The sequence below is a fragment of the Pteropus medius genome, unplaced genomic scaffold, assembly GCF_902729225.1.
Source record: "Pteropus medius unplaced genomic scaffold, Ma_sr-lr_union100, whole genome shotgun sequence".
Lineage (NCBI taxonomy): Eukaryota > Metazoa > Chordata > Mammalia > Chiroptera > Pteropodidae > Pteropus > Pteropus medius.
The window spans coordinates 3293957-3316852 of record NW_024344240.1 but is presented as its reverse complement, the minus strand read 5'-3'; the positions used below and the strand labels follow the sequence as shown (position 1 = coordinate 3316852).

At 38.1% G+C, this 22896-nt stretch overlaps 1 protein-coding gene and 1 long non-coding RNA gene across 3 annotated transcripts in view; one reads left to right on the top strand and one right to left on the bottom strand.

Moving 5' to 3' along the window:
* Positions 1-2376: 2376 nt before the first annotated feature.
* On the bottom strand, positions 2377-9501 carry LOC120607217 (uncharacterized). 2 transcript variants are annotated; one of them, XR_005654098.1, is made up of 3 exons: positions 9101-9501; positions 4943-5037; positions 2377-2431 (listed from the first exon to the last, which is right to left on the bottom strand). It is a non-coding gene; the product is annotated as an uncharacterized LOC120607217 (long non-coding RNA). The 2 variants fall into 2 exon arrangements; XR_005654099.1 differs by lacking the exon at positions 2377-2431 and adding an exon at positions 2449-3032.
* A 132-nt stretch (positions 9502-9633) lies between these two features.
* RAB2A (RAB2A, member RAS oncogene family) overlaps positions 9634-22896 on the top strand; it is an 83748-nt gene continuing 70485 nt past the window's right edge. Inside the window, exon 1 of the mRNA XM_039868870.1 lies at positions 9634-9922. Coding sequence (XP_039724804.1) covers positions 9877-9922 — 46 coding nt within the window. The 5' untranslated portion in view covers positions 9634-9876. The remainder of the gene's footprint in view (positions 9923-22896) is intronic.

Below are 22896 nucleotides of genomic sequence, written 5' to 3'. Positions count from 1 at the left end.
CATTCTCTGGTTTCCACAGGCTGCGTTACGTACAGTGCTCCTCCCAACCCACGCACTCTCTCCTGCTCTCAGCCAGTCTCCTCTGGCCTCGGGGCCAGCCCTCCTTACACGTTTCCCTCTCATAATTTCTGGTCCTCTGCTGGTTTCCAAACTTTCAGGAACCTCTCTTATGAGGTCAAAAAGAAAGCTAACACTCTCTGCGCGTCATTATTTGTGATGTGCAAAGTGCAGGGGTCAGGGCAGGGCCCCTCTCATCTGAGTGCAAGATAGGCACTGAACCTGCTTATTACTGCTTTTCAAAATGTATTTCTCCCTTGTAATGAACTACTGCTTTTGGTATGTTCTCCAAAGCCTTTTGCTATAATTGAGTTATCTATGACAGGATAATTTTTATTACTCACTCATCTTTATTGCTTTTATTGTATATTCTGTTAATTCTTCATGTACTCTTTGTTTTTAATAAACTGGAATCTCTAGTTTCTTAATAAATTCAGACTCTGGAATTTATTAGTTTTAATAGAAACAATGCAGTAACAGTGGAATATTACAGCTGTGTCAACTTTTTGAATAAATGTTCACTTTATTTATGTTGAATTTTTCTTCCAAGACTTTGAAGATATAGATTCTAAGTTGAAAAGCTTTATTATAGGTACACCTTCTAGTAACCTACATATGTCAGTGCTGGTAGGCAGAAGTCTAAGACGGTCCCCAAGATCTCCATGCCCTGGTCTATGTACACTTTCTCCCAGTTGTTCAATCAAATAATTTAGATGCTGATGGGAAGGAATTTTGTAGATGTGATTAATGTCCTAAATCAACTGACTTCAAGATAGGGAAATTGTCTCATGCTGGCCAGACCTAATCAGTTGAGTCTTTAAAAGGGACAGGGCCCTTCATGACAAAGAGAGTAGAAGCACAGGGATTAAAAATGAGGGAGATTCCCTATCGCCCGCTTTGCAGATGGAGTCAGCCATGTGGCAAGGAATGCCAAGTAGCCTCTAGTGACTGAGAACAGCTCCTGGATAATAGCCAGCAGGCAATAGGGACTCGGCCCTTCAACTGCAAGAAGTTGAATACTGCCACACCATATGAGCCTGGAAAAGAACTTCAAATTCCAGATGATAATGCAGCTAAGCTGACACCTTGATTTTAGCCTTGTGAGGCCCTGGGTAGAGAACGTATCACACCATGCCCGGACATTTGCCCTGCAGAGTATGGGGTAATAAATGGGTGTTTGGGGTTTTTTTTGCCACTACATTTGTGGTATTTTGTTACTCAACAAAAAAAAAAAAAAAAAAAAAGCTAATCCAATAAGACATGCTTACCCTGAGATATGACCTCTACATTACATGATGTCATGCTGAGTCAGCACAGTAAGGTCTGCAGTATTCCTGGAAGCCTTTTCCATACTGGACAACTAGCAATAATTCAACTATACACATGAGTAACTGAATAAATATTTCTTACAAAGCTAAATGTGTCCCCAATTCAAATCCTCCTTAACCAGTATGTACACACACCACACACACACACACACACACTCTCTCCTCTCTCTCTCTCTCTCTCTCTCTCTCTCTCTCTCTCTCTCTTTCTCTCCTTCTCTCTCTCTGTCTCTCACCTCTTAACACTTGGGAAGTATGACAGACAGGTAGTCTGAGTGGAGAGAAAGAAATCACGAATTAAGGTTTAAATATTTTAGTTTTGCAAATTTTACCAAAAAAGAAAGAAAAGAAAATTGCACATTTGCCTTGGAAGGGGTTCATGCAAGTGAGGGACCCTCAGCTTAAGCTTCTTATGGTAAATCTCTCTATATATCTATCTATCCTTAGGAACATGAATGGCACGTCTCAAATAATTCTCTTATACAGCTACATTAAATTAACCATTGAATAGCTATTTGCTTCAGTGACTTAGTGACTTCAATTTTTTTTAAATATTTTTTATTTTTCAATTAGTTGGCACACATTACATTCATTTCAGACATACAACAGTGATCAGAAAAACCACTCCAATAAATCCAGTACCCATCTGACACCATACATACTTATTATGATACTGCTGACTATATTCCCTATGCTATATTCTACATCCCCATGACTATTTTGTAACTATCAATTTGTACCTCTTAATCTCCTCCCCTCTCTTCACCCATTCTCCCAACCCCGCCCAAATCCAGCAACCATCAAAATGCTTTCTATCTATGAGCTTGTTTCTGTTTTGTTTGTTCATTTCTCCATATATACATTCCACATGTAAGTGAAATCATATGACATTAGTCTTTCCCTGTCTGACTTACTCCACCCAGCACAATACCCTCCAGGTCCAACCACATTGTTGCAGATGGCAAGATTCCATTCTTTTTTATAGCTGAGTAATATTCCATTGTATATATGTACCACCTCTTCTTAATCCATTCATCCATTGATGGACACTGTAAATAACATTACATCATAAATAACATTACATCATAATGTAAATAAAATTACATCGTAAATAACATTGTTGTATTCTTGTAAAACAATATTGTAAATAATATCGCAATGAACATATGGTTGTATCTGTCCCTTTGAAGTAGTGTTCTGGGTTTCTTTGGATAAATACCCAGAAGTGGAATTACTGGATCCTTCTTTATCTCTTGTTATAGTCTTCGTTTTAATTAATTTTCTTAACTGAATTAATGTTAATTGAGGGATACCTGTATACTGAGTCCATTTTCAATTTCCTATATCCCGGGTCACATAGTAAAACATATTATATATTTACTTACTGATCTCTGCTTGTTACCAAAAAAGAAAAGGTAAATAATTCAGATTGTGTGTTTCAATCAGGAATTCAAGAACTTCAATCTGTTCTTTCACAAATAAGCAAAACGCTTATCTTGGGGTTCAGATGAAACAATCTCACAGTTGGTGTTTAGATTTACTGTCTTTTGGGTGAAGTAAAAGGAGAAATTTCCAGAAATGCATTCAGTCAATTCAAAGAGAGGAAGTCGAATCTAGTTCTAAAGAGCTTTTTGTCTATAATTCATTTTTCTAAAGAAAAAATTAAGAAAAAGTATAGTATATCAATGCTGAATAACACACTATTTCTAGCAGATGCTTTTACATTATAATTTGTACCAAATGTAGTACCAAGAAAATTAAAATCTCCACTTACTAAGAGTAAAAAATATTCTCCATTAAGTCTAGTAATAAAAATTTCAAGATAAGATTCTAAAATGACATAAGCCTTCAGTTCTAATAAAGATTACTAAACTACAGTGCCAGAAAAGACTAGTTTTAGAGAATAAGATGAGAGTCAAACTTTTACTTGTTTGTACCTTAAACTTGCTTAACTATAGGCAGTGGTTCCTCTACCTGCATTTAATGTAGATTTTTTTTTTTCACTTGAAACTTAAAATGCATAACCAACTGCTATAATATTTTGATATGTTTTCACAAGTAGGAAAATATTAAGTTCCAATAAAAGTATTGAAAGAAGTGAATGAAAAAGTAGAAATAAATTTTTTACTCTGTTGAACCACATGAATCCTTAAGTACTTGGCATAGAAGCAAATAACCCTTTTTAAAAAACCTTTTAAGGAGCTATGTTGTCATTGTACTTTATTTTCAAAACAATTGCTTTGAAATATAACTTTTAAAAACTTAAAAATGTTTTTTCTTCCTTTTCCAACTGTAAAATAATCATTTTCAGGTCCTTTATCTAAAATATTTTTACAAGTACACAAAACCAAAACTACAATAAAGTTCTTTCTAGACTAAGCTATTTATAGTAAAACTTTATTGTAGATAGACAGGTTAAATGAACCTGATTTGACTCGTATGTACCTGATTTCCAGATGGTTAGACATTTATTAGATCCCTGTTTTTACCCGCTGGGGTTGTGGTAGCCGACTTCTGTGATGACCCCCAATGATCCGTGCCCCTGGTACTAACTCCCTTGTGTAGTCGCTTCCTATGTTTTATCATAATGGGTCTGTGGGACCAAAAGAATACAGCAGAAATGGTAGGTGACTTCCAAGGCTAGATCATAAAAGACACTGAGGTTTAGGCCTTATGCTTTCCCTCTCTGTGTCTCACTCTGGGAGAAATCAGCTTCCATGTCGTGAAGATACTCAAGCAGTCCTACGGGAGGTCCTTGAGGTAAAGAACTAAGGCCCCAGGCCAAGGACCACGTGAATGAGCTATCTTGGAAGTTGATCCTCCAGCCCCAGTCAAGCACAGATGGCTGCAGATTAACTGCAACCCCATGAGTGACCCCAGGCCAGACCACCCAGTTAAAACTGCTCCTAGATTTCTGATGCACAAACTGCCTAAGAATAAAGGTTGATTGCCGTTTTAAGGTTGTGCTGTACTTTCTCATAATCTGCTTATTTCAAGAAGTTCTTGAGCATTGATCCCCCAAGTCCTTAAATTGAGAAATTTAAAAGATCAGTAAAGGTGCAGCGACAATTCTTGGCACAAATCTAAATTAATCTTGCCAATTTTTAAATGTGAGCCTTTAGATATAATCTCAATTTTTGAAAAAAAAAAGATTTGTTTTAATAACTGAACTTTTATTTTTAAGAATAAGAAATTTTGGAAAAACAGACTCCTATTTTCTGCAGATTAGAAGTGAAATGTGATCCTGTGGTGGTTGTTTCTTTGTCTCACTCCATATGTTGAAAATTCTGATAATGCGATTGTTAGAAGCAGAGATAAAGATGAGATGGGAGGGAGAGGAGGTAGAAGCAGCTTGAATTGTGATCTCGCAGTTCCCTGCACCACTTATTCCCTAAGATGCCAGTCTTACACTAAAGACATCAGTGATAGGTTTTCTCTGTCCCCTCCCATTGGGATAGAGCTAGCTTATCATTTCTTCAAAAATGGAGAGAAAACAAACTTCTTTCTGTCAAAATTTAAAGGCATTTAGGGGTAAAATTTAAATAAATCGAAGCACTTACAGTAGTAAATGGTTCTCTCTTCAGCCCAAAAGTGTAGTATACTCCTCATGCATCTCCACTTATTTCATTCCCAACTTTTCCAAAACAAGGAACACCTACCAATTAACACAAGACATAGAACACATTAAAGATAAATGGAGAGTAGGGTCTGAGGCAATTGCATGGTCAGTCTCTACTGACAAAAAAAAACAGCAGATAACGAAATATTACTGATATTATGCAGTTGGCCTTTGAATATACTTAGATACATGTGCAGAAAATCATTTACCCAGAGTTTGGTATATATACTCTCTCCAAGTAATAATGTACTTTTCAGAGTGCTCTCACATCTACCTCCCAGCAATTCTATTATGTAAGCCACCAGAATTATTATCTCTATTGAACATATGACAAAGAGTTTAAAGATAATTTTCTCAAGGTCAGCTAGGTAGTGGCAGGGAAGAGACTGTAATTCAGGTCTTCTGGAATCCAATATTGGGCCTCTCTCCAGACCACTCTCTCTACTGAATGTACAAAGCAAATGTTAAGGACTCAGAAAAGTAGTTAATTTAAGAACACTATTCTGGTTTTTAATTCACTTTTAAGTTTTTTATTAATTATTAATTCAAAATATTTTATGTAGTTATATTTTTAATCCACTATTTTATAAAATAAGCTTATTATTATTGCAATATTCACTGTTTTTCTGGTCCGTGTACTTATGTAGGACCCTCGTATTACTAACGATCAGTCCATTGATAAAAAGAATAGGCTACATATAAAAGAAAGTTTCTTCACTGACCTACACATACATTGACTAAGGATCATTTAATTTTGACTCTTCCAAGTAAGTTTTTGAAGGATGAGCAGAATGGAATGGAAGAGGGAAAACATGTGGTCAAAAATAAGTCATGAAGAGAAAAATAAAATGGGATACTAAGTGGCTTAACCAACTGGAATATAAATGGCAGATCAGGTGGATAAGGTGAACAAAGTACAATGAAGGGGGCTGTTGAAGCATCTGGAGTGACTAGGTTAAAGCAATAACTATGAAAAATAACGTCCTTAAAGGCTCAGCTTAAATAGGTCTCCCTCCATAAACCCTATCCTCGTTCCTCAGAACAAAATTCCGAATAACGTGGTACCTCTCTCCTGTTGCCTTCATCAGACCAAAGCCACTCATGACTCAGCACAAGGAAACTCTAGTCTCCTTTAAGGCAGAGTCTCTGTTGGCCTCACTTAACTCCTACAGTTCTTAGTGATAAGTCGGAGTTGGAGGACAAAGTGAGGATGAAAGGAAAGGGAAATGACTTCAATGTTTATTTAATGTCTGCTGTGAGCTCAACATCGTGCTAGACACTTATGTCATCTCATGAGAAAACTAAGTCTTATAGAGTTTTAGTAATTTATCCAAGATCACTCAATGATAGATGGGAAATTCAAGATTTGAAACTAGTTCTTTCTTCCTCCAAAATTGGTACTGAGCTTATTAGTATTTGCTGGAAAATTAGTTCCGTCATGGTGTTTAGAAATGGCTGAAAGAGGGCATTTCACAGTGGTTCTTCACTATTTCTAGATCATGGGCTCATGCAAGAATCTCTCCATAAAATTACATATATGCAAATACATACATTTAGCATCCATTTCTGGAGGATCAGAGCCCTTGGAGTTCATTCAAGAACTGGCTAAGGAAACCAAAGTAAAAACCTATGGATTACATATTCCAAGCCACCCTTCTCCCATCCCACCCTACCCTACTTCTCTTCCCACAGTCTCAGCAATCAAAACCAGAGAAAATATAAACACATGAAAAGTTGGCTTGGAGCATTAAATGTAAAATTCCAATATAACATTACTTTAAAATGCCATGGAGAACAAGGAGACCTTAGAGAATGTACTCCCACAATCTTTAAATTTCAGTTATGACCTTCAGACCATATATGATGTAAGACTGAGATATGAGGTAATTGGAATTCATCCCCAAGGGGGTGAAATAGCTGAAAATCAAACTAAATGGAAAATCCCAGGAAGTATCCTGCCACTTAAGGGAAGAGAGGTTTATTTCTGTCATTTTGACTGAGGACTTTTTCTTAAAAAATGTTTTTGAATTTTTGGAGCTAAATAAAATGCTTAAAATAAAATTTGTGTGGTTTTTATTTATATACTGTATGCTTTTGAACAAGATTTAAAACAGCATATAGGCTTAGAGAAAACATAACAAAATATTATGAAGTACATGTAGGAAAAAATAAAGGTAAAGATATAAAATAGAGACAGGAATGGAGCTGACTTTAAAACATTAATTTATATTGTGATTAGAACTTTCTTCTCTCAATGTAATTTTTAAAAAATACACTGTATTGAGTTTTATATACTAACTGTATATTTTTTCATAATTTACAAAATGTCTTCACATACATTATCTCATTTGATCCTAAATTCACTTTGTGAGGCAATTATGTACATTTTCCAGATAAGGAAACCAAGGCATGAGAGTGTACTGTTCTGCAGCAACTGATCATTACAATTCCTGTTTACAAAAAAATAATGCATCTTAGTCCTGTGCAAGAATAATATACATTTGACTTCTGTGGCCCTGACATTTTCATGAGAGGGTTACTTCCTACTTTATAGGTGGCTTTAGATTTGGAGGTTGGATAGATATAAAATTAAAGGACTTCAGACTTGGAACTGCCGTCTTAGGTAACAATTCCTTCACTTTATGGATGAGTGCATTGACACTCTATGAGGCTAAATGATTTGCCACAATCATCCAATCAGTTAGTGATAAAATGCCAGGTTTCCCAAGTTATTTTCTTCACGTTAACTCTATATCCATTTCTATGACTTTTTATATACCCAATTCTGACCTTTCCCCTCACTTTCCCTTGTGTCCACTGGATAAAGTTCTACATGCATATTGACACACTACAAGACCCTGCATGAGCTGGCACCAGTGACTTCTCCAGCTACTCACCTCCTCTAACAGTATGGGAATATTTCTGACACTCAAGGACGCCAGGTCTTTGAGTAATATCCTGATGGAGTTGTTCTTTTGGGTCTATGAGTAAAGACTACATCTGAGAGTAGCAAGGAATTGAGTTTCTACTCAAAGGAGGGGCCATTCTAGATGTCTATCTCGAGGAAAGACTTGAGTGAAGACGCTCAGATGGGAGGAACAAAATAGCCTCTGGAACCTAGAGTCCTTGGACAAGGATCTCTCCTCCCCCAAGCTAAAGATGAGTGAACGAGATTATGCAATTCCAGGTAACTTTTCAGGTCAAATTCTTGTATGCTAGCTATCCTTGAATGTTCAGTAAAATTCCCTCCAAATACTCCAGAAAAAAAGCCTAAGTTCACACTTGGTGAGGCCATTGGATCCATGTAGCAACCAACCACAGCCAGATCAGCATGAACATGTCAATAGAATTACATAATGAAAGATACCAAACAAGAGAAAATATTAGGCAACATGAACCAAGGCCACCAAATTCTAGTCACTTCTCCCTTTATGCAACTTTAAATTCCCTGAACAGACCCATGAATTCTGCATATTGTTTTTTGTGCCTAAACTTCAATTCCTTTCCCTAAACTTTGCCCTTTTAACAAATTCTTACTCATCATTCATATGCCTGGTTTGGACATCATCTTCTCTAGATAACCTATCCTGACACTCTGTACTCTATTCCCTTTTCCAAAATCTGTGCTCCTTCAGAATAGGGTCTGCCTTTAGTTGCAATGCTTAGCAGTGCAGGAAAACAAAGTATGTACTCAGTGTTAGCTGAATGAACAAAAAGTTATTTTGTTTGTTTAAACACATTTTCAATAGGTAATTCACAAACACTGCAAAAAAATTTCAAGCCTTACATGAATAATTCAACGAAACATAGATCTTTCCTCCAATTCCACCCACCCGCTTGGAGCCAGTCGTGTCTGCTTTCAGATTTTTGCACATATGGGTATTTAAGTGTATTCTTGCAATTTTTACACAATGGTATAAAACATATTTACATAACAATAAAATGCAACATGTTGTTTATTGTAATTGTTAAATATCCTATATAAATAATATGTAATAAATATATATTTATACACTGAGTCCTGTGACTTGTTTTCGTTTAACCTAAGTCGAGCTATTTTTTTTTAAGAGGCGCATAGTACTCCACCGCAGGGGCATACCAGAATCTCCTTCACATTTCCTTATTCACGGTTTCAAGAACACAAATACATCCATTTTCACTGTCAAGGCTTGGTCCGCAAACACAGAAACACTGCACTCCGACGCACCTCCCGGTGGCTCTCGTATTTTCAAACATCTTTTCACGAACCTAGGGCGGGGCCCTGCGTCGAACGCGACCTTCCCACCACGTGCCCCACGCCCCTTCCGCAGGGCGGAAGAACGCGACACCTGCGCACGTCGCGGCGACGGAACCGAACCCTCCCCGCCCCAACCCCAGCGTCTCCCGGCCGCCCGGGTCGCCCGCTCAAACGTGCCGGAACGACCGGCGCCCAGCCTCGCCCAGCTCGGGGCGGACGGGGCGGACCGGGCGCAGCCGGCTCGGCGCTGGGCGGGGCGGGGCTCTGGCTGGGCGGGGCTCCGGCCGGCGGGCGCGGCCGGCGTGCGGGCTCCTCCCCTTTCCTCCCGCGGCGCCGGCAGCCGCAGCACTTCCGGGTCGGCGCGGAGGCGGGGCGGAGGCGCCGCGGCGGCTGTTATTGTTCGACTGGGCTCGGCCGGGCGCTGTCTCCCTGGGCTCCGGCAGTGTCAGTTTGTCCGGCTTGCTCTCAGCCCCTCATTCCCGGCGGCTGACTGCGGAGGCTGCGGCGGGCGGGGCCTGGCGTTTCGAGGGCGAGCGGCGCCGGGGTGAGAGGCGCGGAGGAGGAGGAGGAGCAGTAGCCGGAGGAGGAGCAGTAGCCGGAGGAGGAGCCGTGTGCCCTGGCACCGAGCGGCCGCGGCCATGGCGTACGCCTATCTCTTCAAGTACATCATCATCGGCGACACAGGTGAGGGCCCCGGGCGCGGCCAGGCGGGTGTCGGCGGCCTGCGGGCCTGGGCTGAGGGGCAAACGGTGTCGGGCCGCGGCGCGGGCGCCGACGCCGCCCGGCGCCTCCCTCCCAGCCGCGCCGCTCCATTTCCGCAGTGCTGGAGCTGGTGACGTGGGCACTGCGAGCGGCCGCGGCCTGGCCGGGCCCGGCCCGCAGCCGCTGCCCCGAGCAGCCTGCAGCTGGAGGCCGCGGCGGCCGTTTGCGACGCCGGGTCTGGGAAGTGTATGACAGGAGGGGGCCTCCCAGCCCAGGGCCGTCAGGGCCAGGTTCAGACGATTGCAATCCTTCGCCTGCGCTCCATCACCTTGGGCCTCTTCGCCGCCCCCGTGGATGAAAAAGGGAGGCAGAGGAGAGCAGAAGGTGATGGGAGGAGGATTGGGGGTTTTCTGAACAGTCCCACCTTCTCTGACCTACATGCATCTACCAGGGTTTGCGCAAAGCGCTCCCTGGTGTGGGACAGCCGGCTGAGAAGAGAATGAAACCTTAAAATTTTTGTTTTTTTCCTAACACCTTCAGCTCCCAAGTCAGAATAAATCACATCCCATTACTTGACGGCTGGGAAATCCCTTTCGAGGTCAATAAAGCATGAAAGAGTTCTGTCGACTTTTGCCACGTGTAAACTGAGGTTGTCTGATAGATAGTAAGGCAAGGCCCGTCAGTGCTCTGGGTGTGAGGTTGCTTGTGTGTCAGGGACACTGTGATTATTATTTAGATATATCCAGAGTCACCAGTGCCAATTTTCCAGTTGATGTCTCTTTGAAGCAGAAAGAAATTCAATTTTTCTTAAAACAACATTCGAGTATTTTTTTACAGATAAGTAAACAAACTCGTAAAATATCTTTTAATACTTGTGATTTTGGTATTACTTTGACTCTAATAATAAAACTGAGGCTTCTTCAGGTGTTATATAACTATTAATATACCAGAGTCTGATTACAGTGATGACTCTTGCACAACTTTGGACCCTTTGCACAACTTTGGAATGTAAACTGCAGCTTGTGGTCGCACTAGTGATGTAGCAGATTCAATAAGTAACACATGAAGCATGTTGATTGCTGCCTAAAAGAAAAACTTTCTGCTATAAATACAGTTTTTCAGCAAGTTTTGTTGGTTTTGTTTGTTTTGGTGTGTATATGGAAACTGGATGGTTTTCTACAAAAAAATCCTGGGAAAAGGAGTATTTTGCAAATGTTAGTAGCAAATTTACATACTTTTAAAATGCTGTGGCATATTCTGAGGGAAAAAGAAGTGGGGTCCTAAAGCCTACTGACACATTTTGATTTAGGTTGTAAATCCAAGACTGGAGAGGGACTTCATGTTCATTAATGAGTGGGTTTCAGAAGTAGAGACAGGAATGATTATGGATATTTAGCAGTAGTGAAGATTCAAATTAGTCTTTGCAAGGTGCCTTCTTTTTAAGATATTTGATTATTGAGCATCTACTATGGGTAAGGTATTGTATTGGCAGGAGTGGGGCTACAACAATTAACAAGTTGGTGCTGTTCTCTTGGAATTTGCTCTCATCCAAAAATAATCCCCAAGTAGTTCAAAAGGAGCACACTTTTTCTTGCCATGGCTGTTAACCTAATTCAGGCTCTAAATACCTGACACTGGACTCCATAAGGCAGTACTTTCTACCCACTCCAATTCAGCCTGTAGAGTTTATGTCAGATTAATATTCCTGCAACATGGCTGTTAGGAGTCTATTCCTCTGCTCACATTCTTTTTTTGACCTTCAGGTAACTCCATATTTTAGCCCTTGTTTATTTTTTTTAATCTTCTTCCCACTATTCACTAATTCTTACCTTGCTACTGCCAGCGAGACCCAGTGTCTGACATCTGTGCTTTTTTCCTGGTCCCTGCTGCTCCCTCTGTTTGGCGTGCCTTCTTCGTGGAAATTCTATTCTTCACAGTCTAACCTGGGTCTTCCATAATGCTTTCACAGTAATATATATTAAGCTCTTTTAGTGTCATCTTCTCGTGGTATGCTGGCTGAAAGTGATTACTCCTTGTCTGGATGTATCATTTTTCTGATATGAATCCCAGACTGTTTTATAGATACTTGTGTAGGCATCTATATATGATTATATAATTCTTGAAGGTAGAAAAAGTGTTTTGTATGGCTTTATATTTCAGGAATAGTCAAGTAGAAAGTAGGCCCTCTGCGTTAAATTAATGAAAGAATAGCCAAATGAACCACTGTGTTCCTATTAATATATATTAATAACTTGACGGCAGAATTTTTTAGCCCAATTCTGCCACTTTCTTACTGTTGACATTGTCCGAAATCCTTTACCGTGTTTCCTTAATTTAAAGTATACCCACAGTTGTGAGAAACACTTACTGTGGCCCTCCCCACAAAAGATGATATTAAATCAATAGTGTGAGATCCATCTTGGTTTTTTAAAAAGTCGTAGTGTGAAAAATGTCCACCTTAGAATGAAGGAATTCACTACATTTCCTGTTTCTCATTTTCTCTAGACTATAAAACAGTAATTTTTTTAGCCTTTTCTACTCTTAATAGTGAGATAAAATGAGGACAAATGTGAATACTGTGCTCATTTTCCTTTTCAGAATTCCCTTTCATAGAAGAGATTTTTAAAAGTTTTACATGATCACAATGATACTTTTGAAATACGTGTTTCCTTACCATATGGCCAGATGCATTTAAAATATAGCTTTAAACTTTTTCATTGGTAGCATCTTCCTGAAAAATCATTTAGGAAAATGTCATTTAAATATAAAGTAGAAGTTGATTTTTAACAAGACTTGCCTAATATCATAAGCAGATAATTATTAATTATAGAGGGAGAGAAAAATTGTAATTGTTGACATCTGCCTGCCATTTTAACCTCATCACTAACCTTCCCTTGCCTGCCACTCATCTGGGAACACAAAAGCACAATCTTGGTGTGTTCTATCCGAAATGCCCCTTCTTGCTGTGCACACCCCCACCACCTGCCAGAAAAAGAAAAAAAAGTTTAGATCGCAACTTTTACACCTGACCAATTCCTAGTCTTTCTTTTAAAATGGTAATCCCACTCTTCACTGCATTATACTGATCCCTTCTACTCTTCCTTCGTTCCCTGCCTCTTTTCCCCTCCCCACTCCCACATGTTTTTTTTTAATTAAACTCTTTTGAGGATAAGTGCTATGTAAGAAAATAAACAAGACTAGCCTCGTTATACATTATTATGTCATCTGAATGTATTTTTTAAATCGAGATATAATTGACATATAACATTTTATTAGTTTCAGGTGTGCAAAATAATGATTTGGTATATGTGTATGTTGTGAAAAGATCAACACAGTAAGTTTAGTTGATATCCATCACCATACAGTTACAAATGTTTTTTCTTGTGATGATAACTTTTAAGACCTACTCTCTTAGCAACTTTTAGCTATCATTAAACATCATGCTGTACGGTACATCCCCAGGACTTACTTTTCTTATAATTGGAAGTTTGTACCTTTTGACTACCTTTACTACATGCATTCTAAATAATCTTTTTGTTGCTTGTTGTTTGTCTGGAAAGCTTTTGACTTTGTCTTAAATGTAAGAATAGGCCTTTCAGTGCCAGAAATTTTAACTAGATAAGTGGATGGGCACTTGGGGGAGGTGTTGCAAGACTTTACCTAGAAGGTAATATTTGAGCTGAAGTTGGAATGGTGAGTGGGGATTTGCCAGGTGGGGAAGGAGAGATGTCTAGTAGGTCGTTGGAAGTGCATGTTTGCAGTTTAGTCTGTCAGTCACATATATATGGCAGATTTAAAGAGAGTGAGCTACTGGGAGATACTAGGAAGTTAAATGTAGAGCAATTTTATTGATGACTTTGAGTGTGAAAGAGAAGGAAAGAATAAGTTTAGAGTTGTTTGCAAGATTAAGTTGACTGGTGTGTGTGTGTGTGTGTGTTTTAAGATGCGGGGGATGAGGTTGAAAAATTGAAAATGAGAGAGGGCAGGAGCAAAAGCCTAGAGGACTTGGCGAAGGCATGGCATTAGAGTCTCTAGTGCTTCAGAGCTGTAACAAAAGGAAGCCCTCTTCCTGTGGGAGATTCAAAGTTAAATTTCTTTAGATTCTTGTGAATCACCTAGGATATTTTAAAAAAATAGATTCAGTGTCCCAACCCCCAGAGATTTTGATTTGAGCAAGTTCGTTAGACTATCATCTTCAGAAAATTAACAGTGCGAAGATAAACTGGCAACAACATGGATGGACCTACAAGGTATTATGCTAAGTGAAATAAGTCAGAGAAAGACAAATACCATATGATTTCACTTGGAATTATATATGTGGAATCTAAAAAACAATAAATAAACAACAGAAACAGGCTCATAGATACAGAGAACAAATTGATGGTTGCCAGATTGGGGTGGGGGGAGGTCGGAGGGATAGGTGAAAAGGGGAAGTGATTAAGATGTACAGATTGTCAGCTATAAAAACAGCCATGGGGGTGTAAACTACAGCATAAGGAATATAATTCATATTATAATAACAGTGTATGGTGTCACATGGGTACTAGACTTAACTGGGGTGATCATTTCGTGAGTTATACGAATGTCTGATTACTGTCGTACATCTGAAACTAATATAATGTATGTCAACTGTAACTGAAAAAACTTTTTAAAAAGAAAACTTGGAAATTCAGAGGTAGAAAAATTTCCATTAATTTCTTTAGTTATGAAATATGCATATTATATATGTCTGATATGTACACATAGTTTAATAGTTATGAAGAATAGTAATAAATCAAACACCCATGCTAAAGGTATATAGGTCGTCATTACATACCTCTCCCTCTCTCCCAGGCTTCCACTGGCCTGAATTCTGTGTTAATCCTTCCCTTGCTTTTCTTCATAGTTGTGTCACTTAGCATCCCTAAACTATATTGTTTAGTTTTGCCTATTTTTAGATGTGTTTAGTAGCTGTATTAAATGAGAGCTAAAACATGTCAAACATACCTTTTAATGTCATCTAAAATTGAGACAGTATGTTTCTGTTATACTTAAGTTTTCCTTTACACATATTATTTGCAGTCTTTCAGGATTTTTGACCAGCCCTTTTTCTCTTTCTCGCCTAACCAGTTTATTTGCTACTTGCTTCCTCTAATATGTATGTTGCTCCTGAGACATCATATTGCACCTTAGATGCTGTGCCCCTGTTCTCATTTTCTTCCCTTTCTTCACTTTTCTTAGTTAACCTACCTCCTCATCTCAAATAATGCCCCTCCCTTCTTTCTCGGTGCTCTTGTCCTTTTTGTCCCCACTCTATTCCTGTTCCTGCTCCAACATAAAATTAATTTTCTCCTTTATCATCCCCACTGCTTCCCCTCCCCCATTTTTATCTCACCAGCTCTCCTCCTCTTGCAGTAGCCAGTAATTTTGCTGTTTTATTTGAGCAGATCTTAATTTTGCCAGCTCAGCAATTTTTCCCTCTCATTCTGGCCCAGCTGTGCTTGCTCTATTTTGTTATTCTCTGCTCATCCTCAGTCTGTGAGGCTCTGTCCTTTGCTGCAAAAGATGGCAGCCACATCCTGACCTCTCTTGTTCTCTTGACTTTTCATTTTCTACATGAAATGTTCCTATTTGATTTCATCAGCCTTTGCAGGTTTTAAAATACTCTATATTCTAGATGTTATTCTTCATTCATAAGTAAAGTATGCCTGGCAAAAAGATGCTAGATCTCCTCTGCTATTGTACAGATGTAGTCATCCCCCTTAAATTCCTGCATTGTTTGACAACTCAAACGACTTAGGTCTCATCGTTGGAGATGCTGTTTTAGTAGATCTGCAATGAGCCCTGGACATCTATATTTTTTTAGAGCATTGTTTGTAGTGGCAGAACTGTGACATTCCTCTCTACTGGTTAGTCATGGCCTTTTTCACCCGTCTGTTTTTCTAAAATTGATTCTTTTCTATTGCCAGATTTTCTGCTTTCTGGGATTTTATTTAAGTAATCCCTAAGATATATACAGGTTGAATTTATATAGAATTCTCTATCACATTAGCTTTTGGCACTGTGTCTATGTAGTACATTCTCATGTGGAATTCTCCACACTTTTTATAGTACATACACAGTATCAAAAGCTTCTTATGTTTGATATATGAAGTTACCATTTTATAAATGAATAATTGGGGCAAATTATTTACTTATTTCTTCCCTCCTCTTACTTCCACCTCTTAAAGGTTTTTACTTTTCGTATCTACGAGATAGCACTTTAAGTTTCTCTCAGTTCTTGCTCCAAAATATTCCCATTTTCAGGTGTAGCTGACAGTTAACTCTGTCTCTGGTCAAATCTGAGGGAGAAAGGAAGGAAATAAATATTGATGGATGCACACTGCAGTGAAGTTCTTGAAGGCCAGACAGTGTCTGGCACAGAGTTACTGCTTCAAAAAAAACCATGACTGTGCGCTAAGATAGCCTCTGCTGGGTAGCTTCATGCATTAACCAATGTATCCAGTTTCAGAAAGGATTATGGGCACTTTATGTAAAAAATTTACAGTTTATTTTAACAAAATGAGAGAAAGTGTGTGTATTAGTTCTGTGTTGCTACCATAACAAACTACCATACTTAATTCAAACAACACAAATTTATTTAATCTTACAATTCTGAAATTCTACGTAAGTTTATGTAAATGTCAAAAGTCTGACGTGTGTCTCACCCGGCTAATATTAAGATTTCAACCCGGCCAGGTTCCCTTCCGGAGACAGGATCCTTGCTCATTCAGGATGATGCTAGAATGTGGTTCCTTGCAGCTGTAGGGCCGAGATCTCCATTTTGTTGTTGGCTGTCACCTGAGGCCTCTTTCCAGCTTTTAAAGTCCACCTACATACCCACATTCCTTGGCCCATGGCCCCCTTCCTCTGTCTTCAAAGCCAACAACAAGGGATCAAGTCCTTCTAATGTCATATCTTTTTGACTCTTCTTGAGTCATCCCCTCTCTTTGACTGAAGCTGGGAAAGGTTTTCTGCTTTTAAAGACTCGTGTAATTAGATTGGGTTTACTTGGATAATCCAGGATAATCTCCAGTTCTCAAGGTCTGTAATCTTAATCACATCTGCAAAGTCCCCTTTGCCTCATAGGGTAACATAGTCACAGTTTAGGAATTAGAGCATGGATGTCTTTGTGTGGTGGTGGCATTGTTCTGACTACCACAGAGTGCTAAGGAGTAACAGTAAGAAACAGTGAGTAGAGACAGTTAAATCGAAGTCAGAAGCAACAGTAATACTTGACAGTGACCTTGTGCACACCTCTTTAAAATGGGCACTGTATTTAGCACTAAGCAGTGCAAACAAAAACAGCTCGTTTATCCTAATCATAGTACCCATTGCTTTATAAAGAAATATGTGCATGCATGCACTTAATTATAATTGATAATGGGTTTTAATGTAGTGAGGAATATAAATATACAACTGCTATATTTCTATGTTTTTATATATTTTTATAAATTTTTTAAAAACTATATAAAATGTATTATTTTTACATTTTTTATATATTTATACTACATAAAGGGACTTTTCTAATGGTATAACTCATTGAATCTGAACAGTAATATCCATGAAGAAGGCTGCATTTTACAGGTGAGAAAAGAGACTAATTGTCACATCACACATCTAGTAACTGACCATGCTGGAATTTGAGCCCAGGTTTTTCTGACTTCAAAGTCCATGCTCTGTCTACCATATCATACATATCTCTTGATTCCCACAAATTCCATATTAGACCTCTTCTGTTGGCTTACCAGCTTTGGTGAGTGAATGTGGGAGTATGTAGTCCCTCAGTTCCCTTCACTAAAATAGATAACCACCTCCACTCATGCATTTTAGTTATCTTCTACAAAACAAAGATAAAGTCCTTTTTCTGGTTCTTACCAGCTGTACGAGCTTGAGCAACCTCTTTAATCTCCAAGTCTCTGTGTCCCCAACTGTAAAATGGAATGAATACATGAGGGAATATGTGTAACACTGTCTTGAATAGGAAATGGTTAATATTTTATTTTCACTTTTTATCGTGCTTCTTTGACTGTTTCTGTACTTTCCCCATATGCATTTGAAAAACTAATGCAAACTTGACCAGCGCTATATTAGTGTTTAGTGCTGTTCATAGCAAAAATAATATCTGTTGCCCTCCATATGTTCAAACATGTTGATTTTTTCCCCCCATCCCTACTTAGCTTGCTCATTTGTGGACAGCTGATGCTCTCAGGCCATTATTCTTGACTCTTAATTGTTTCCTAGCTTATGTTGGTATTTTCTTGTACTTACCATATTCATTTGCATCTAGATGTTTTACAGAAAGTTCTTTATCAACATTGTTTTAACAAGATTCAAAATTGTTTATCAAGATTCATTTTATTCCAGGTATCTATATACATATACTCTTTTGCAGCTTTGCTATAGTCTATATGACCATCCATGTTCACTGATAATTTAGAAAAACTCTAGGAAGGACCCATTTGATTACAAGGAACAGAAACCTAATCCAACTAGCTCAAGGAAAAAGGTTTTGATAAGAATTTAAAGAGGGCTCTTAGGGATCCAAGAAAAACTGTAAACAAGTCCTGGAGAACTGGCCACTCGGAAATCTTTATTATCCTCTCATGGCTTCGTTTTCACCCCTTGAGATAATTAGGAATGTGTGTTTGGGGTTTTAAACATTTTTTTCTTTTTTATTTAAACAATCTTTTTATTAATTGATTTCTGACTTTGTTTCACTTAGGTACGTGAAATCGTGTGTGAATTCTTCAGTGCTTGATAGTAATTTTGTCGCTAAGTACTTGGTCATTGTTCATACATTTCCATGTGTGCTGGAAAAGTGTATTCTTGTGTACATAGTACGTTCATGGTTCCATACATGTTCATTAGGTTAGACTTGGTATTTGTGTGGGTCATGTCTTCAATATTCTTAATAGTCTTGAGTTTCGGGGTAAAATGTTAACATCTCCTGTTATGATAATGGAGTTTTTGTGTGTGTAAGTGGTTCTGTCAGATTAAATTTTTTTCCTCAGTAAATGTGAGGACTCATTTGTAAGGTGTATATGGCCTAAGGTCTTTACATCTTGCTGAAGAGTTAGTTAGCTGTTCCTTTGTCATTCAGTTACCTTCCACTTTTTTTTCTTTTTTAAAATAATAGATTTTATTTTTAGAATAGTTTTAGACTTACAAAAAAACTGAGAAGATACCAGAAAGTTTCCATGTACCCCATAACCAGTTTTGTCTGTTTTTAACATTTTACATTAGTTTGAGTTACCCTCCACTTTTTACATTTGTGCCTTTGGTGGTGTAGTTTTTGGTACTCAGCTTTTTGATATTAATTTTGAGTATCTTGGTTCATATTTGCCTAGTACATACTTTTCTATCCTCTCACTTTTCTTGGAATCAGGTTTTTGTTTGTTTGTTTTGTTTCGTTTAGGAAACAAACATAGACACAGTCAAAGCCCCTTATATACCCTGATACCTCTCACTTCCCTTTGTCCCTGGAGGAAACCTTCCTGGATTTGGTGTTTATTATTCCTATGAAAGTTTCTAAATGATTACTACATATGTATGTATATATTTGTAAACAGTGCACAATATTTTATATATTTTTTCAAGTTCATATTAATGGAATTATGCTTGCTCTGAAACCTTTTCGTTCACTGTTGTTTTTAGGGATTTATCTGTATTATATTTATATTCTTTTTGACTGTACTACAAATTTCCAATTCTCTTCACTTAAGGAAATTTTAGGGTGGGTTGTTGGTCATACTGTAAAAGATAATATATAGACTGACTCCTTGAAAATGTGTGCTAGAATTCTGGAGGTATTCCTTGAAGTGGAATTGTACACATCTTCAGTGTTTCCAGCTAATCTAAATCACTCTCCAGAATAGTTTTCAGTTAACCCTCATTCTTGTTCTTTCAACCCTACTGTATCACCTTTTTTTTAAGGCCTTTGTTTTTATATCGCCCATTGCTATATCTTTTTAGAAATTCAATCTGAGAAGCTATCTTTTACCATGAGAATTTAATCACTAATGAATTTGAATTTATTTCTACTAGCAAGTACCACCCTGTCCAGTCACATGACAAGATATCAGGGCATAGATCACAGGCATGCCCATTTGCCATGGCTTTGTGGGGAAGGAGGTACATGTCCCACACAGGAAACAGTATGGTGGTCATGTTTCCCAAGCATGTATAGTATCACCTGTTCTAGAAGGATAATGTAGAATCTAATGGAAAGAGGAATCTCTTCCACTAACTCTTACTTGTGCAAATAAACAATTAAAATTCCTGAGTTTTCTGTTTATAAAATGTGTATAGTACCTGCCTACTGCACCCTATAGTGTTGTTCACCAATACTATAGGTTTTGTTTTGTTTTTCTCTAACTTTGTAGCTGTCTTTGAAACTCAAGTGTCTGTAATTTGTTTCTCTTCATTTATTTACAGTTGAGAGTGCTGTATTCGTGCGTGCTCTGCTGCCCCAGCATTATTAACATTGACAATGACTCTCCCTATAGCATTGGTCCACCTTTAACCATAATTACTGTGCATCTAGGAGGCACCTAATATTCTAAGTTCTCGCTGGTTATTTCAGCTTAAGACAGCACTCTTGTAAATTTCCCAAGAGCCTAGTATTTGTAATTAGAATATCTTGATTAGTGTGGTGGCTCCTCTTAGTGAAGTTCAGACCTCTTTAACTTCAGTTTTCTTCTCTAGAAAAAGGCAGTAGTAATGCCTGGCTTATCTGCCTCATGGGATTTTTGTGAGTTTGAAGTAAATAATGTTTGCAGGTGCCTTGTAAGCTGCAAAGTGCTTTATTTATTGTATTTTATTAGAGATAACTTTTTCTAATCTTTTGAGCATCTTAAAATTAAGTTGGTGGGTGAGGTCTCACCTACAGGAAAAGCTATTCACTGTGCTGGCTTAACTGTAATTACTTGATTTGAAAGAAGCATGATCACATGTTAATCTGTAAAATGACAGTTCTTTGATCCTGAAATTCTCTCTGGATTCCGTAAGTCTTTTCCTATCTCAGATGTCCTCATGGCCCACTTGAGATTGAGAAGAATATCAAGTTGGAGTTGCTCTTTTCCATTAGCCTTTAGGAAAGAGATGATGAGGCCAATACATAGTTGTCTTCTAACGTGAGTTCTTTTACACATTGGGGTCTATACTCAGGAGGCCAATAAGGATGGTATGAAGGCTGTAATCAACCAAGATAATTTAGGGACAGTTAAAATAACTTCAACATTTTAACCCAAGAAAAGAGAAGACTTAAAGGAGAATATAATCATGACTTTCAGATGCTTAAGTGACTCTCCTATAAAAGAGGGCTTCAACAGCCTTTTGTGGCTTTTTGTCGACAGAAGCAGGACCATGAGTAGAGGAGAGGTTAGATTTGGACTCCCTGGGAAATGGAAAAAGCTTGTGAAGTGGGGAGTTGGTGTGTTACTGGAGCTGTTCAAGCAGAAGTGTTTGATTGACACATATTAGGGCTTGGAATTTAGGCAGAGAGTAGAGAATTGGATTGGATCTTTTTTTTTCTTTTCAAAGAAATTTAAGATAATATGTGGTCAGTTCTTCTACTGGAGTTAGAAAAATGAAGAAGACTGTCCCACCCTAAAGGGGAGATCAATTTGCTACCATAATTACAAGATATTGTAATAGAGAAATACGCAAAGTACTAGAGGAGCATTGAGTGGATTCATTGTAACTGGAGTGAATGTCTCATAACATTCAGATTTTTTGGTAAACATTTATTGAGCACCTACCGTGTGTTGAGTGCTGTGCTTGGGCTTTCATATATGTTCTCAGTAATTCTAAGTAGCTGTTGACCACATTTTACAAATGGTAAATCAGATGTGTCATGATCAGATATGGTCTCATTTGTTTGAATAATTCCCTACATAGTAGCCCTGTAGAATCAGTTTGTGCTTTTTGCCCCCTTTTTTTAATATTTGTTATGTGTGGAGAACAGAGAATTGAGCTGAGCCCCTCAGTCTTTTGTTTTGCCAAGATTGGACAACCTTATACCAGGAATGTTATATAGAATATGGCAGTATAGGATTTTCATTGATTTTATGGGGGTTAAGACTAAATGAATCTTGGTACTCTACTGTGAAGAGCATTGTGTGGCATAAAGAGATGGATTTTTATCCTCTGGATAGCTTCACAGAAGCAGTTTTATCTCCCATCCCTAAATGGGATAAATTTCTACCCTTACCACCGATTTCTGACAGTAATTAATGAGCCCTTCCTATCATTTAACATTTTTTTCTTTTTTGGCCCTTTTCCCCCATCCTTTCTGATTTACAGTTTCTTTTCTTAGAGAATTTACCTGAGAATTGGAAAAATCACGTTGGATTTGAGTGCAAATATGTGTTTTCAGCTTTAGTTGAGAATAAGCCTTGCTAAAAGTTCTACTGGTTTGTATTCTTTAGTGGCTTTTAGGAATTAAAAAAAGAAAATCATAATCTATTTCGCAACACATTATTTTACTTGTAGGCTTCTTTGTAATTTTCTTAGACCAACCAACATTTAATATAACTATTTTTGGTCACTCTATAAGTTTTGCTAGTTATTTAAATGCCATGTTACTATGGAGGTCATCGGATGAGGCCAGTAAAAGTATTACTTATGTAGTGTTCGATGCTAAAAGGGGTTCTTTGAAAACTTGTGGGGTTTTTTTTTGAATTTTTATAATAGTGCTTTTGAGCCAAACTGAAGTCTGTGTGTATGTGCGTGTGTGCGCATCCCAGTCTCAATGAGACTATATACTTAGTACTGTTGTACACCTTAATTTTTTTCACTTAAAGGTGAATCTTGGATGTCTTAACATATTGCATATAAATCTGTCTCATTCTTTTTAAACACCTGCATAGCCAAACCATAATTAATTTACCCATTTCCTGATACTGTTAATTCTGGTTTGTATAGCAAACAGCAGA